General features: G+C 40.4%; 2 protein-coding genes across 6 annotated transcripts in view; one reads left to right on the plus strand and one right to left on the minus strand.

Annotated features, from left to right (window-relative positions):
* The window catches only part of LOC107659972 (condensin complex subunit 1-like), a 15,293-nt gene extending 2,914 nt beyond the window's left edge, over window positions 1-12,379 (minus strand). Inside the window, exons 1-26 of one of the 2 annotated variants that reach the window (XM_016449117.1) lie at window positions 12,293-12,379; window positions 11,858-11,984; window positions 11,691-11,766; window positions 11,447-11,505; window positions 9,666-9,841; window positions 9,086-9,231; window positions 8,837-8,964; window positions 8,611-8,734; window positions 8,032-8,179; window positions 7,415-7,612; window positions 7,186-7,320; window positions 6,957-7,044; window positions 6,648-6,840; window positions 6,464-6,582; window positions 6,105-6,311; window positions 5,535-5,709; window positions 5,360-5,444; window positions 5,144-5,280; window positions 4,500-4,632; window positions 4,109-4,184; window positions 3,494-3,697; window positions 3,115-3,272; window positions 2,894-3,002; window positions 2,623-2,746; window positions 1,682-1,837; window positions 1,316-1,493 (exon numbers count right to left, since the gene is read on the minus strand). In XM_016449117.1, the coding sequence (XP_016304603.1) occupies window positions 1,316-1,493; window positions 1,682-1,837; window positions 2,623-2,746; window positions 2,894-3,002; window positions 3,115-3,272; window positions 3,494-3,697; window positions 4,109-4,184; window positions 4,500-4,632; window positions 5,144-5,280; window positions 5,360-5,444; window positions 5,535-5,709; window positions 6,105-6,311; window positions 6,464-6,582; window positions 6,648-6,840; window positions 6,957-7,044; window positions 7,186-7,320; window positions 7,415-7,612; window positions 8,032-8,179; window positions 8,611-8,734; window positions 8,837-8,964; window positions 9,086-9,231; window positions 9,666-9,841; window positions 11,447-11,505; window positions 11,691-11,766; window positions 11,858-11,975 (3,450 nt within the window). In that variant the 5' untranslated portion in view covers window positions 11,976-11,984; window positions 12,293-12,379. Of the gene's footprint in view, window positions 1-1,315; window positions 1,494-1,681; window positions 1,838-2,622; window positions 2,747-2,893; window positions 3,003-3,114; window positions 3,273-3,493; window positions 3,698-4,108; window positions 4,185-4,499; window positions 4,633-5,143; window positions 5,281-5,359; window positions 5,445-5,534; window positions 5,710-6,104; window positions 6,312-6,463; window positions 6,583-6,647; window positions 6,841-6,956; window positions 7,045-7,185; window positions 7,321-7,414; window positions 7,613-8,031; window positions 8,180-8,610; window positions 8,735-8,836; window positions 8,965-9,085; window positions 9,232-9,665; window positions 9,842-10,184; window positions 10,244-10,428; window positions 10,505-10,595; window positions 10,723-11,030; window positions 11,118-11,446; window positions 11,506-11,690; window positions 11,767-11,857; window positions 11,985-12,292 lie in introns of those variants that run through there. The other variant, XM_016449111.1, reaches the window with a different exon arrangement.
* Window positions 12,380-13,391: 1,012 nt separating this feature from the next.
* Window positions 13,392-17,105, plus strand: part of LOC107660439 (endothelin-converting enzyme 2-like) — a 62,920-nt gene continuing 59,206 nt past the window's right edge. Inside the window, exons 1-2 of one of the 4 annotated variants that reach the window (XM_016449745.1) lie at window positions 13,392-13,449; window positions 13,842-14,005. In XM_016449745.1, the coding sequence (XP_016305231.1) occupies window positions 13,436-13,449; window positions 13,842-14,005 (178 nt within the window). In that variant the 5' untranslated portion in view covers window positions 13,392-13,435. The other 3 variants (XM_016449752.1, XM_016449759.1, XM_016449765.1) reach the window with 3 other exon arrangements.

A 17,105-nucleotide genomic window follows, 5' to 3' on the forward strand; every position in this document is an offset into this window, starting at 1 on the left:
TATGCAGTGTTTCCTAGGATTTTTTCCAGCTGTGGTGGCAGGACTATTTCTCATGGACCACGCCCCCTCCCCTCCCCACCCAAGAATCAGGTGCACTCAGAATTGAATTTAACTAAAAAAGACAAGTAAATAATAAAAGAACAAAAATTAATGACAATCAATAGCACAAACAAAAACAAGATACAAATTAAATTAACAGTACTTTAATTTGTTCAGTTAGGTCTAACTATAATCTATTCAACTGTAAAATAACACTGGTTAGTCTTCACTGTATAATGAAAGGCAGCAAGAGGTTTATTTAGGCTGCTGTCTCTTTAAGACCTCATGCACAGATGTAATATACTGTTACACATGGCTCTATGCTTACTTTTCTTTTTAGGAGCTCTTGTCCTCCTAATTTAAAAAAATGTAGGAGCCCCTTCTGATCAATAATCAAATTCTGATAAAAAATGATCCTTCCTAATATGAGGTGACATTTGACTCCTTAAAGTGACTTACAGGGGTATTTTCTTTTTACCTTTGTAATGGCATCATTTTCATCTATGTCAAATTCAAAAATGTATAAGCTTTTTAAAATTTATATTTAAAACAACATAAGTAGAATAAGACAAATAGAAAAAAATAAATAAATAAACATTTATTTGTACTACAGAGGTGGCACAGAAGAACACAAAAGTGGCTTGTAGGTACATTTTCAGAAATTTAATGAGGCTCAGAGGTGGCATGAGTGCAATTAAATTCATACATTTATGTGGAGATAAAACCAGGCAGTACTTGTTTATTGAACTGTTGTATTAAATCAATATCACATTTGCAAACTCCCTTAATAACTATTAAAAGTTGTCACTCTCCTTATCGCGATCTGTGGGCGCACAGAAAATGAGCGCGCGAGTTGAGTTCTCAAGACTCAAAAGCACGTGCAAATGACATGTTCCATCATCTGTCATCGCGTTATAAGCGCGGAACCTGCGGGAATGAGTAGAATTGTTATTAATAGCCGCAATCCCACGCCGAAATTCAAGTTCTGCTCTGTGTTCTCTGCTAATAACCCAACTGTGAATTATGCGAGCAGCATCACTATGTTGTCACTGAAAAGCTGCAGCCGTGGCGGGGATGATTTTTGGTGTGCCGCAGAACAACAACAATGCGCTACATGTTTCTTTTCCCCTCATTTTTTCCAATTGACGGAAATCCGTCGTAGACTCGCTGCAATTAACAGAAATCCGTCTTAGCGACGGAGAACTTTAATCCCTGTAGGAGGCATGAGGAGGATGAGAGAGAAAAAGAGACGGCAGAGCTGCAGTGGAACGGCTACCTTTGCAGAGAGCTCGTTGAAGAAGTTGAGAGCGAGGCTGGCGATGTGTGGCTCAGGGTCCAGCAGGAGCACGGCGACCTCACTGACCTGACCTTTGACCTTCATCACATCCTTCAGCACCAGCTGGGTCAAAACCGTGATGGCAGTCAGCCGAACAGATGCACTCTCATCACTCAACCTTAAGACAAACCAGTTACAATACTGATCACCAGAATCCAAAACATTTCAAACCCTATGAAAACTAAACTGAAACTTTCAAGTGATTGCATTGTAATAGATTTAGCAGGAAATATAATCAACAAGGACAACTGAATTTGCTAAATATCCCTAGACCAGTGGTTGTTTGACCTTGTGATTGGGAGCTACCTGGCGTAAAGATTGGGCGTCCAGGGCTCCAGGATGTTGGGAAAGCGGACTGTTAGGTCACCAAGAGCAACAATTGTGTTGGCTCTGACAACAAGAAGTGGAGATTTTTCCAGCACAGTGAACAGTAGCCGGATATTGTCTTTACAAACAGCAGGACTGAGAAAGAGACACAGAATATTAATATTGCATGGTTAAAGAAAATATGATATGAATATTATAATATAATTAACCTTCCATTCAAAAGTTTGGGGATAATAATCAAAATATTTACTAAAGGATCGTCACTGAAGACTGGAGTAATGGCTGCTGAAAATTCAGCTTTGCATCACAGGAAAAAAATACATTTTAAAATATATTAAAATAGAAAAAGTTATTTTAGATTACAATTAGATTGTAAACAACCTTTCACTTTGAAATAAGCACAGCCTTGGTCAGCATACAGTATCTCACAGAAGTGAGTACACCTCTCACATTTTTGTAAATATTTTATTATATCTTTTCATGTGACAACACTGAAGAAATGACACTTTGCTACAATGTAAAGTAGTGAGTGTACAGCTTGTATAACGGTGTAAATTTGCTGTCCCCTCAAAATAACTCAACACACAGCCATTAATGTCTAAACCGCTGGCCACAAAAGTGAGTACACCCCTAAATGAAAATGTCCAAATTGGGCCCAATTAGCCATTTTCTCTCCCCGGTGTCATGTGACTCAGTGTTACAAGGTCTCAGGTGTGAATGGGGAGCAGGTGTGTTAAATTTGGTGCTGTCGCTCTCACTCTCTCATACTGGTCACTGGAAGTTACAAAGATGTGAGGGGTGTACTCACTTCTGTGAGATACTGTAAGAGGCTTCTTTAAAAACAATTTCTATAAACTGAAACATCTTACAGACTCCAAACTTTTGAACAGTAGTGTAATATAAAACAATAGCAGAAATACCTGATCATCATGTACTGAGACAGAGCCAGGCAGGCAGCAGTGGTGAGCTGAGGGTGGGAATATTTCCCTGGAGAGCTGCAAACTTTCACCAACAAAGGCAAAAAGGCACTCAACATGTTCCCTTCTGCAAAGATAGACCACAGTGCAACAGGGATCAGTGCTTTAGTGCTTTGTGAATCAGGTAAGAACATGTTAATAAACATAAAATTACGATGCATGTTTATGAAGACTTTGTCCTCTTTATTCCAACAGTTTCTTTAGATGGGCTCACCAGATAATAACTCAGTCTCACAGATCTTGCGGATAATCTCCGCCTCAGTGTCCTCAGCTGAGGCGCCCACTAGCCCCAGCTCCCCCTCCACACAACTGTCATTAGCCTCCTAGCAAATGACACAAATAAGTCAGCAGTGTGCATTGGGCAGCACTTTAATGTGATTGTACAGAAAACAGGTAACAACCGATCAGTGGACTGTCTTCAAACTCTTCATTAACCTTTTTGTTGGCAGGTGCCTTCTCTTTCTCCTCCTCCTCTTCCTTTTCTCCTCTTCTCCTCCGCAGCTCAGCGCTTACACTTCTCTCAAGGTGAGACACCTGCCAGAAGGCCACAGCTCCACACAGTGAAAGCACCTGGGCCAAGCTCACGCAATTCACTAGAACAAGAACAGGAAGTTTACCTTTGCAATCATAAACGTGTACACAATTTCAGAGTCTCTTATGCTCACCAAGCCGCATTATTTGAATAACAGTGAAGATATATAGTGAAACACTACAATTTAAACGTTTTCTATTTGAAAATTTTCAAGTCATTGTCTTAGTAGTTCATGTCAATTACACAGTACGCAAAAAGTTACATCTCTTGTGCCGACATTACCTTGCTCCTCAGAGCCCTGAGACCCGCCTTCCTGCAGTTGTGATTGTTTGGGCTCTCCGCCCTCTGTGATTTGTTCCAATAGGAGATGAGCAGACCGCTGGAGGAGGCGGGAACACAGCTGGTCAGGGGACTCTGCCAAAAAGTAGATGAGACGGACAGCCTGTTCCATGAAGGTCTGCCAGTGGGGGTCAGACTGGACTACTCCTGTTCAAATGAAGGTACAGTCGTTACCCAACAGCAGAAACGTATGAAAGAAACCAGATAAGGAAAGGAGAATGAGAGAAAGACCACGTTTACACCTGGCATCCACAGACAGGGTGATAAAAAAAAATAAAAATAAAGTATTAAGGAGTTCCATGAATCTTGAAGATGTAAAAGTAAGGGACATGTGGTCAATTTGCATTTGTAGCTTTAAAGCCAACAGATCCTAAACAACGAAGGACTATCTACTCACATGGCTAGAAAAATCACAAAAGTATGTGTTGGGGGGAAAAGTGTGGCAAAGCCTTTAAAATTTTTGGTACAGCATTTTATTAAAAACTTGTGATCAGATTACCCAACACAAAAGCTAATAAGAGATGTAAACAATGGTAAAAAGAGGTAAAAAGTACAAACCATCAGCAATGGCTTGGGACAGACAGCTGAAGAGATGGTGATCCATAGGAAGCCTAAAGGGAACACCCTTGGATTGCTGTGACACACAAAAACATACAAACCAGCATATTGATTGATTGAATGATTTCTGAAGGACCATATGACACTGATGACTGGAATAATAGCTGCCCAAAATTCAGCTTTCAAATCACAGGATTTTTTTTTTAAATATATTAAAAACAAAAAGTTATTTTAAATAGGTGTAGCATTTCACAATATTACTGTTTTTGCTGCATTTTGATCAAACAAATGCAGACTTGGTGAGCATAAGAGACTTTTCAGAAATAACAAAAAAATCGTAATGACCCCAAACCTTTAATTGGCAGTTTATACATAAAATGTGAATACATACCCTCACATGGTCTGTAATGTTAGCAATGGTGATGAGTGTGTCCCGAGCCAGCAGATAATCTTCTGCAACCTTCTCACCCAGAGCGACAGAGCAGAGTGTGTCCAAATTACTGAGAACCACCTCCCTCTCAGCACTAAACACACACACAAAATGAAGTAACAGATTGAAATAATGCACACCATGCCTTAAACAGCATGACAAAGACAAGAATGCCCTCAGACTACAGAAGAACTAGCTCACAGCTCATTGGACATTACAGAGAACTGAGTTTCGACCCGTGTCCACGTCTATACACACACACACACACACACACACACACACACACTCACACTCACTCACACTCACTCACTCACTCACTCACTCACTCACTCACTCACTATTGTTCATCCTTCCCAAATTTCTCCTGCATTTCTGTGAGGGAAAGCTTAATAGGAAGAACTTGCTTAATGTAGGCAGGCCCTTACAGCAAAGCAGCAAATCTCCCCTGCCCAGCCAAGATTACCAGCCAATAGGAGCACAGAAGAGCTCAGACTCTTACCTAACGAGCTCGCATTCGCCTTGGTCTCATCATTGGGCAAAATTATTATTATGCTGTGACATTAAATCAGTTCAACAGAATCATTAAGAAGAGTTAAGAGTCTCACCGTGCTGCCATGCCCAGCAATAGCACTGCAGCTCTTCTGTGAAGTGCCTTAGTCTCTCGTTTACCAGAGAACCTCTCCCACAAAACCTGCACCACTGAAGTCTGCAGGGCACTCTCACTGCTGAAAAACTCCTGGACCTGCACCAAGACAAAAACAGTGTCAAAGAATAATAAATTATGGGCATGACTGCTTACACGCAGGGCAAAAGACACTCACAATCTCCTCCAGACACTGGACGGTCCCCAATGAAGCATCGATCGTCAGATCCGACAGATTATCCACTAGAGTCTGAGCCTTCCCCCTGATGGACAGACACAAAATGCTAGTTGAGCTACAGTATATCAAATTGTGTTCCTTTAGCCTTAAGGATTGAATCAAAACGTTAGCAGACCTGGTGTTGTCACCATGGGGGTTGAGGTACAGGCGTCTGTAGGCCTGAATGACGGCATCTTTGATTGTGACATCAGTGGACCAGACAAGAGGCAGCATCTTTCTGACCCCACACACAGAGTCGGCCACACTAAACTCAAACGCTGTGACACAGAACTGCACTGCCTCCTGCACAACTGAGAGAGGGAGAATAATCAGAGGAAACTACACATTGCCAATCTTGTATTTTGTATTTAAAGTCATAGTCTTTTCTTTTGTATTGTGGTTTATATTAGAGTAAAACAAATTATCAAAATGGAGAAAATGCATGGCAGGGACTTGGTTTTAAACACTGTCGTTAACTGGATTGAGGCAGAGTTGAATGAGACTTTGCAGTCAATTGCAAGAGAGGGGTTTAAGTGGACTAAATAATTGGGGAAGTCTGGTGTGTCATGACTCACGAGAAGTCTTTTCACCAGATGATTGGATTAAAACGTAAATGGAAAAAGTGAACACATTTAGAAAATAGGGAGAATTTATTTAATGCCAACTGTAATATAATCCAGCCAGTCATTTCATTCATAGAAATTACCTGTAGTGGTTTTCCAGTACAGCATGTTGTTAATGACAGCGATAGCTCTTTCCACTTGAAGAGCGAAGCTCTCTGTGTCTTTCAAATATTGAACCAACATCTCCTGCTTCTTTAGTTCAGTCTCTCTACCTTCATTCCCTCCACCCTCTTTCTGTGGGGTGGGTAGAGCATCACTCGACACAGCCTCAGGTGTCTCCTGCTCTGGGCCTGAGAGAAGAGAGATACACAAACACAACTCGTTTTTTTATTTGGACTAGAAATCTAATCTAGGCAGGTGAGACCAAGAACTAGTCCCACAGTGTGCCTGAGCAAGACTCTTTAATGTGGAAGTTTAGAAGACTATTCAAAGTAACGCATACCCTTGAAAAGTGTTGCAAGAGTTTTGATGAGGGTTTCTGCATTTAGGTCAGCCAGATCGGAGAAGAACGAGGACTCTGGGTATAGTGAGTGAGCCCGTATGCACAGACCAACTGCCTTCCTACAAACAATTAAACACATTGCATGTCTGTGAATGAGAATATTTGTGTGTTAATTCACGTATACCTGTATTTGCTTTCCCGGAGAAGCTGTGCAATTTGTAAAGCAGTGTCTCTGTCGCTTCTCTCCTCCTCTCCCCCTGTCTCCTCCTCTTCTTCATTCTCCTCTTCCTCACTGCCAGGCTCCAGTTGTGCTTTCACAGTCATCTCCAACTCAGGCTTCATTGCATCCCAAAGATCAGCTGCTGTTATGACTGCAACTACAAACCCAAAGCTAAAAATCTTATAGCTGGAATCAATTTCTGCAGCGCCAGTGACTCCAGGCAGACTGGAGCTAGAGACTAAAAGGAGCTATTCAATTAGGAAAGAAACATACCAGGAACGTGCTCTTTTTGAGAGTCTCTCATCTCTTTTAATTTGGCCATCTCTTTTTCCAGCGGATTTGTCAGGTCCACACTGCTCAACTTGACATGGAGAAAACAAAAGCAAGTACATTTAATACATGTAAACGATTAAATACACTAGTGTTCAAAAGTTTGGGGTCAATAAAGATTAATGTTTTTGAATGGTAGTGCATCTACCAGATGTTATGAGCATGTTTGTACCTTGCAGCTGTATGGGTTATGAGCGATGAAGGCAGCCAGCAGCTGGATAGCACTCTTACACACATGGACAGACTTGTCACCCAGACGCCCAACGGTCAGCTCCATAACTTCTGTGTACCTGCACAGGGGCAAGGCCTGGAAAGGAGGCGGCGGATTATATCTTGGAGCACCCAAGAATAAAACCCTTCATTTTCTGTTGAAGAGAAACGGGGAAAAACAATCCACACACCTTGCTGTTGACAACACGTGCATAGACCTGTAACACACGTGCTCGGACATGCGAGTGGGCATCATGGATGTGCTCCTGCAATGTGTCCAGGAAACGATCTCGGCTTGCACGAGCAGAATCATCCAGCTTATCACCAGACAAAACCCGGACAAGAACCTCACCGAGAACCTCACACACTGCCACCCGTAGACTTGGACTCTGTCCAAACACAAACAGCATGTTAACAGAGCACACACAAAGAAGGGTTAAGCTATAAAACTCAAAGCTTTGTTTTAAATGATTGCCCTCAGATTACCAAAGAGAGAGCTCAATGCCCAGAGAATTACTGCAGAGAACTGAGACTCAACCTGTGACCCTTCACACACACAAAATGTAAGCTCCATCCTTTTTCTTCCCCATTTCTTCAAAGGATAGAAATGTCAAAGAAAGGGGCTTGTTGAATGTAGGCAGGCCCTTACAGCAAGACAGCAAATCTTCACTGCCCAGCCAAGATTACCAGCCAATAGGAACGCAGGAGAGCTCAGACTCTAATTCAGTGGGCTCATATTCGCCTTGGTCTCATCACTGGGCAAGATTCCAAAGACAGAAGCGATGCGATAGAGAACATGTGACTGTACCTCTCCCTCCAGGTGTGTCAGGAGAACACTGATGTTGGGGATCATGGTTTCAGGTACCAGAGTACCGAGTTCTGACAAAAAGCTGGAGAAAGCCTTCACACCTGAACCTTCTCTGGCTAGTTCCTCACTTGACTTCTGACCAATCTCTCTGAAACACACACGCAGAGATTTGATTTGTATGAAAATTATGGGTGAGCAGTATAATCAAAATGTTATATTATTGTAATAAAATGTTAAATTAAAATCTAAATATTTATTTTGCTGTAAACAACCCCAAAATGTAATTTAGAGAACATATAGCAGTAAATACATGGAAAAATGGATTTCTTTTCATAGAGGCAAACCAAAAGAATTTAATAATAACCTTAAGTAACAATAAACTTCAAATGATACACTTACAAGTAAAATAATATAATTTGATGAGTGGTGCTACACCAGAAATACCCATTTATTAATATAGACTTGCAAGTTATCTTTTTTTTCCTCTTTATTTGTAACCACAGATTGATCAGATAGATATTACATAATACATGCAGTCATACCAACAAAATATCACAAGTTCAATTTAATAAGTATCACCTCATGATCTCTCTGACGATGACCTTGACCCCATACTCTGAGCTCCAGGAAGCCACAGCTTGGGCACATACTGATGCCAGCTGCTCAAAGTGCTGCAAGAGCTGAATCACCTTCACACATGCTCCTGTACAGGAAACAGAAAATATTCAGGACAACTCAGCTCAACATCTACACCACTGCAAACCTACTTACAGGTGTGTAATGTGTACATACAGTATAAACCTACCCAACATGTGATTGTATTTCTTCACCATGATTCCTAGCACATGAATGATGGCATCTCTGGTGGACTTGCTCTTCATGTGGTTTATGGTGGGGTTTTCCAGGAGTTTATAGCAACAGCATGTCACGCAACTGCATAAATCGACAAATGTTGGACAAGTAGAAACTGCATTTGTGATCATGATGTTAAATTAGAGTTAAAAAGATTAAACACAGACACAGTGACAGGTTAAAAGGAAAAACAGTGTCTTACCTAACAAACTCCTCCTCCACTAGAGACAGACTCCACAGTGTGCGAATGTCCAGCTGCAGCAGTTGAGTCAAACACTGAAGAACGGTCTCCCTCTCACTGTCCCACTGCAGGAGACCTTTTCCGGCAACTTTATCCTTCTTACGACCCTGAGACAAACACACAGAGAGTTTAATATACTGTATACACAAAACCGACAAACTTAGAAGCAACAATTGTTGCCCTCAGATTACCAAAGAAAACATTCACAGCTGGTGGGCCCATTAGGACATGTGACTCTTTGCTGACTGACATTTACACACACTCGGGACATACTCAAACACACACGCACTGTAAGATGCTAAATCATCCACAAATATCCATTTCTAAAGGAGAATTGTATTATGATTGACAGCCAGCATTAATATGGGTGGGCCCTTACAGCAGCGCAGCCAATCTCCACTGCTCTGCCAAGATTACCCACCAGTCAGAAAGCAAGAGAACACAAAATCAGCCAATCAGCTCATATTTGCCTTGTTCTCATCACAGGGCAATAGTATAAACAACTTTTGAATAATAAAAACTTGATAACATTCAGTAGTACCTTGTTGGGTGCCGTGACTATAGTCTCCCTGTACGAGTCACTCTCAAGTGTTTCTGTGAGTTTGCAAAGAAGAAAAACACTCATCTTCACGGCATTGAGCTGCTGTTCGCGGTCCATGGCTGACAGAGAGCCTGACAGGAGAAGGGTCGGCAGGGAAACAGACAGGCCCCTGACCACTGAGAACAGAGAGCATTGTGAAACATTATGGGAAATGTAGCTTTGGGCATAACGAGAAGCAATATGACACAACGGCCCGGTTTCACAGACAGGGTTTAGCATAAGCCAGGATTAGGCCATAGTTCAATTAGGACATTTAAGTAATTTTTATAAACATGCCTTAGAAAAAAACATTACTGGTGTGCATCTTGAGATAAAACAAAGACACTGATATATTTTAAGATCAGTCAGTGCAAGTTTCTTTCAGTTGAAACAGCTCAGACTTTAGTCTAGGACAAGGCTTAAGCCTTGTCTGTGAAACTGGGGGTAGGTGTCGAGTAAGTATGACTATGAGATACTAACCTTGTATCAGCAACTCCAGCGTGTCTTCTTTTACTGCCACATCAACTGTGCGACAATGTCTAGAAGCAATTAGAAAATTGTGCTTAGACAAAAGGCATGATGGTAAAACATGGGGTTGATTTTTAATAAAGCACAGAATATAATATTGTTATTGTTTCAATATTTGTTACTGTTAACAAAAAATTGTGTAAATTTTAACAAACAAACAAATTCCTTATTATGGGAATGTGTCCACACCACTTACTGCAAAACACTGTATGCTGTGTCAAAATGCTCCAGGATGCACAGGGGCCCTTGACTTCTCAGTGCTGCTTTAAAACCTTCAAAACAGGCAGAAAAGGGGAATTACACCAGTACAGATAAGAGAGGCAATACTGAAATGTATACAGTTCAAACGATTTCAGTACTTACTGTTGATATGAGAGTTTAGCTGTTTAATAGACAGCACTTCTTGAACCACATACTGGTTAACAGCACCAGACTTCACGAGATCGTCCGAACAAACCGGTACGATAAAATCCCACGACATCTCTGCAGCCTAAACAACAGGTTACTGAATACAAACATGCTGATCTGTAGGGAACGTCACTGCAGCAACCGACCTCTATAGAGGTCTTCTAGTCTAACACTTAAATGTATCATCTCGGTTACACAATCACAAAATAAGGAAAAACCGTTTCTGTTAATATTAAACTTAAGCAAAACATGTTTGTTTTTTTTGGTCAGGGCAAGCTAACATGCTACGCTAACCACAGTAACGTTATAAACAGACAAAAACTTAATTTCTCTTAGTACACGACACTTCCTACGGTTTAAATAAATAATATAACATATCCAAACACTCACCGTGCAAAAAAGGCGAATTTATTCCGGCCAAATCCTGACCAGAAAAACTAATCCGTAGAAAACTGACTGGACAGACTGAACGGTTTGAGCCACGGCTTTGAATTTCGCACAGCTCCCGCCAAAGGAAGTACGCCATCACTCCGCCCACTCACAAACGCCACGCCCAACTGATCAGCAGAGAGCGCCAGGGGTTGGATTGAAACGTTTTAAATTAAAATGTAGTCAAAAGAACATGAAAATGCCACATTAAAAAAACTATCAGATAGAGTAATGTGGTAAAAAGACAACGTAGCCCATGCAACTAGTGCAAGTTTCTTTCAGTTGAAACAGCTCAGACTTTAGTCTAGGACAAGGCTTAAGCCTTGTCTGTGAAACTGGGGGTAGGTGTCGAGTAAGTATGACTATGAGATACTAACCTTGTATCAGCAACTCCAGCGTGTCTTCTTTTACTGCCACATCAACTGTGCGACAATGTCTAGAAGCAATTAGAAAATTGTGCTTAGACAAAAGGCATGATGGTAAAACATGGGGTTGATTTTTAATAAAGCACAGAATATAATATTGTTATTGTTTCAATATTTGTTACTGTTAACAAAAAATTGTGTAAATTTTAACAAACAAACAAATTCCTTATTATGGGAATGTGTCCACACCACTTACTGCAAAACACTGTATGCTGTGTCAAAATGCTCCAGGATGCACAGGGGCCCTTGACTTCTCAGTGCTGCTTTAAAACCTTCAAAACAGGCAGAAAAGGGGAATTACACCAGTACAGATAAGAGAGGCAATACTGAAATGTATACAGTTCAAACGATTTCAGTACTTACTGTTGATATGAGAGTTTAGCTGTTTAATAGACAGCACTTCTTGAACCACATACTGGTTAACAGCACCAGACTTCACGAGATCGTCCGAACAAACCGGTACGATAAAATCCCACGACATCTCTGCAGCCTAAACAACAGGTTACTGAATACAAACATGCTGATCTGTAGGGAACGTCACTGCAGCAACCGACCTCTATAGAGGTCTTCTAGTCTAACACTTAAATGTATCATCTCGGTTACACAATCACAAAATAAGGAAAAACCGTTTCTGTTAATATTAAACTTAAGCAAAACATGTTTGTTTTTTTTGGTCAGGGCAAGCTAACATGCTACGCTAACCACAGTAACGTTATAAACAGACAAAAACTTAATTTCTCTTAGTACACGACACTTCCTACGGTTTAAATAAATAATATAACATATCCAAACACTCACCGTGCAAAAAAGGCGAATTTATTCCGGCCAAATCCTGACCAGAAAAACTAATCCGTAGAAAACTGACTGGACAGACTGAACGGTTTGAGCCACGGCTTTGAATTTCGCACAGCTCCCGCCAAAGGAAGTACGCCATCACTCCGCCCACTCACAAACGCCACGCCCAACTGATCAGCAGAGAGCGCCAGGGGTTGGATTGAAACGTTTTAAATTAAAATGTAGTCAAAAGAACATGAAAATGCCACATTAAAAAAACTATCAGATAGAGTAATGTGGTAAAAAGACAACGTAGCCCATGCAACTGTAACTATAATGTTGTAAAAAAATAAACAAAAAAACAAAATATGTGTTGTAAAAATTCTGAATTACAATAGAATTTACTGACACATTTAAGGATAAATAGGCCTAACACATATTTTTTATGGCAATTTTTGTTATTAAAAAGTACTGAATTTACAATTCTCCGCCCTAACCGTCTCATTTAAATATGTTATTTTTATGGGTGTTGTTCCGAATAATATGCTGTTTAGTTCATAAAAGAGCTTTGTTTTCTGTGTTTACTGTATTAAGTGTCATGTTTGCTACTCTGGTTGTTTAGTTTTATTTGACTATTTCCCTTAATTTAACATTTACTTTATTTTAGTCTGGCACTGTCGTTTTAAAATATTTTTGGAACGCTGTATCAGCGTTTTGGCGAGCTTCTTGGGTTTTCACGAGTTTATTGTACAGCACCATCAGGATAACAATGGCTGAAAACCAAACCGTTAATGGTGCAGATGAATTATTCAGTACAGAAGACGGCCATGAAGCTTTAAAAGGCACATTATAGTCTTAATAGTCAGGAAACCAAAGGATGATGTAGTTTGATTAAAACGGTGCTATTGATTGTGGTTGAAAGCCAACCTATAATCAAACTGGGCAAGTAACCATGACCATAGTAACAATAATCGTATGACGAGAATCATAATTATGCAATATTATGATCAATAGAAATATGTCTACATAAGACATATACTTTAAAGTATCAACTTTTCCGTGATCAAACAATGTGAGGTTAATTTCCCAATGTCAAGCAAACAACCTCTTGCGTTTTATTAAACTTTTATTTTGACATCACTGCATTAAAGTCCCACTCTTGGCGTCATGATGACCACGAGGTTAGAATGCATGAAAAAAAAAACATGTGGGTAGAACACCCACAGATCTGTTTTAAAATATCCTCTTGTAGTTTCCTCTATTCTTATTCGGTGTTTAAGACGCACATGTTATAATTCACAGTAAGACTGATTAAGACATTGACTTGGTAAGAGCCTCTAAATACCGATTTTAATTTTATAGTTTACTATGTGACCTGGTTGGTTCAAAGCGTTTAACCAAATTAGTGTTTCGTGTGATCAATCAACATTATGCAAAGCATTTACAGATCTGCCTCAGACACAGTTGGGCTTGTCATTGTGTTACAAACCATCACAACAACAAGGGATGCTATGGCAGAAATGCATATTTTAATTACAAGCTAACACGCAGGACTTTCGTTTATGTTTTAAAGTAGGATGGAGTATTTGCCGGACTCTAATGCCAGATATAAGGATGTGGATTACTGGAATGAACGGTACCGGACGGAGGACAGCTTCGAGTGGTTCGGGGACTTCACTAAATTTGACCATCTGCTCAAACAGCACGTGGGAACGGAAGAAAACATTTTGATGCTAGGTAAGTTAGACACTTACAACACAAAACCCGTTTTACAATTTGAAATGTGCAATACGAGTAATTATATATCGTTGTGTTGTGTATATTACGTATGGTCAGCAGGGGGCGCTACTGCACTATTTTTGTGAAATTTTGATCTGCCTTAAAGGAATAGTTCACCCATAAATTCTTCAAATGGACTCATACTCAGGCCATCTAAGATGTAGATTACTTTTTAGGATTACAATGAATAGCAGTGAATGGGTGCCGTCAGAAAGAGTTCAAACAGCTGATAAAAACATCACAGGACTCCAGTGGATCGATAAACGTTGTGAAGCGAAAACTGCATGTTTGTAAGAAACAAATCCACCGTTTAAACCGTTCATAATAACACCTCCTCCAGTGAAAAAGTCCATCCACTGGTGTCCTCTGACATATTTGTTTAGAACTGTTTTGGACTGAAGTAGTGCATGATCTGTGCATATTTCTCTCCTGATTCAGACTAGATTTTTCCACCGGAGAAAGCAATATTATTGCTAGAGGTGTTTTAACCAGAGATTTTGTAAAAGCATGTAAGCCCAGGTTTCTCAAGAGGAACCTACAAAATATGAAGAACAATTCTCACGGAGAAGCGCATGATCCATAAATTATCTTCTATCATGTGGTCGGCCTAGACGAGGAACCTTGGTTTCTTGGTGCATTTTCAACATTCGTAGTCCAACTTTGTTATTTTAAAGAGTGGACAAACATTGAGTTGATTAATTTGTGTTGAGCATTCATTCTGCAGGCCTGTAGCACATAATCTTTAGATTTACTGTAGCTGCAGTGTTCTAGTCAGACTCAAGGGGACAGTATTGGTCAGTTCACTCACAATAGGGATTATGTATTCAGTTGATGCTGTATTACAGATGAGTGTGGACCTCTGACATGCACTCCGAGCTCTAGATCTGTTCTTCAGTGCAATGACACAAGCTCCTGTCCCCCAAGGACAGGTTCAGCTACATCTCAGTCCAATTACCAATCAAACAGCCACCATTCACACACTTAAAGCAGCATAATAAAGGCACATTGGTTTAGGGTCTGGTGTGGGTCAGTGTTGAGCTTTATTTAATGCCGCATGGATCAATGAAGAGTATTCCGAGCCTAGTGTTTAAAGACAAGTGATTAACTTTGGAATTGTAATGTTGTGATTTAGTCCAATGTGGGCGGATTCTGGATAGTTGGATTGTTGGATTTTTCAAAATACATAAAAACAGATTTTATTTGATCAGCTCAGTGAGGAAACACCCTTCTTTTCTCCTTCTCTGTTTCTCCCTTTCGTTCTCTCTCCCCACACAGACACCCTTTCTGCACCTACGTCATGTTTCCTCCGCAGTCCACCCTCACAAACACAACATCTTCGCTTTCTGTGACCTTTCTCAACCGGGGAACAGGGTGAGGAGTTCCTACGCACACCCTTCTTTCATGTGCTTCACTTGTGACAAGTAATAAATGTCTTTTCTTTATGTGATGCTCCAGTCGTGACCCTTTTACCTCTGAATTGCTGCTGAATTGAATATAGTAAATCTCTGTTTATCATATGGTTATGAAATGTTTGTTCTCCATTCAGCATTTTGTTTATATTCCACTAAATTGCTGCTGAATTGTTTGGGATTGGGTTATGTTTTACACAGATTCTATGGTTATGAAATGTCTCTCTCCATCAAGCTCTTTCCCGGTCTTCGTTTTTATTTTTCCACACTCAAGGATACTGCCACAGAAACATAAGTGTCCTCCCTTACCCATAATGCAGTGGCCCAGGGCAGATTCCTGAACGGACTGTTAAGGCTGCATGTGTCTCAAGTTTCTATGGTTGTGTAACGGTTTGTTGCATGAGGAGAAGTGGAATCCCTGCAGTTAACGTTAGCAGATTCTGTCACAAGGAGAGGCAGTTCAGATCCCATCATGCCTGTTTGTGAAATGTAGAATATGGACCATTAATTGAAACAAAGCTGCAAAAAACTGCTCATTTGGAAAATGGTCATGGTTATCATGGCACAATCACCACTATATTTGCATATCAATGTCTGTTCAGCAATTTGGCTCGCCCAGATGAACGATGCGTAAACTATGCTATCATGTGGGGGTTATTTGAGCATAACAGGTCATTTACATATAGTGGTCTTAAAGGTACAGTAGCAAAAACTTAGTTCTATGGTTAGTGAGAGGATGGAAATTGTCATAAAAAAAAAATCTTGGCTATTTTTGGTGCCATAAAACTTAAAGGGATAGTTCACCCAAAAATGAAAATGTTGTCATTAATTACTCACCCTCATGTTGTTCCAAACCCATAAGACCGCCGTTCATTTTCAGAACACAAATTAAGATATTTTTGATGGAATCTGAGAGCTCTATGATCCTCCCATAGACAGCAAGGGTCCTTACACGATCAAGGCCCAGAAACATAGCAAGGACATCGGTACAATAATCCATGTGACATCAGGGGTTCAACCGTAATTTAGGGCTGTGCAATTAATCGCATGCAATTGTCATACGCATCTCGTCAGTAAAGCCGGTTCCGTATTAAATGCCGCTCCATCTGAAAGCAGGTGATGGCGATTTACTACCAATCACGGAACCGGCTTTACTGACGAGATGCGCATGACAATCGCATGCGATTAATTGCACAGCCCTACTGTAACTTTACAAAGCTACGAGAATACTTATTGTGCGCAAAAGAAAAAACAAAAAAGGACTTTATTCAACAATTCGAATCCTCCGCGTCACCCTAGCGCCATTTTGGCGTACATTTACGTTCAGTGGATATTCTCCAAAATGGCGCAGAGGTGACGAATTGTTGAATAAAGTCGTTTTTTTTTCTTTTGTGCACAAAAAGTATTCTCGTAGCTTTGTATAATTGCGGATGAACCACTGATGTCACATGGATTATTTTACAGATCTCCTTGCTACGTTTCTGGACTTAGGAACATTTCAGTTGCGTTGCTGTCTATCCAGGGTCAGACAGCTCTCAGATTCCATCAAAAATACCTTAATTTGTGTTCTGACGATGAACGAAGGTCTTACGGGTTTGAAACATGAGGGTAAGTAATTAATGACAGAATTTTCATTTTTGGGTGAACTA

This window comes from Sinocyclocheilus anshuiensis, unplaced genomic scaffold, assembly GCF_001515605.1.
Source record: "Sinocyclocheilus anshuiensis isolate Anshui unplaced genomic scaffold, SAMN03320099.WGS_v1.1 scaffold850, whole genome shotgun sequence".
Lineage (NCBI taxonomy): Eukaryota > Metazoa > Chordata > Actinopteri > Cypriniformes > Cyprinidae > Sinocyclocheilus > Sinocyclocheilus anshuiensis.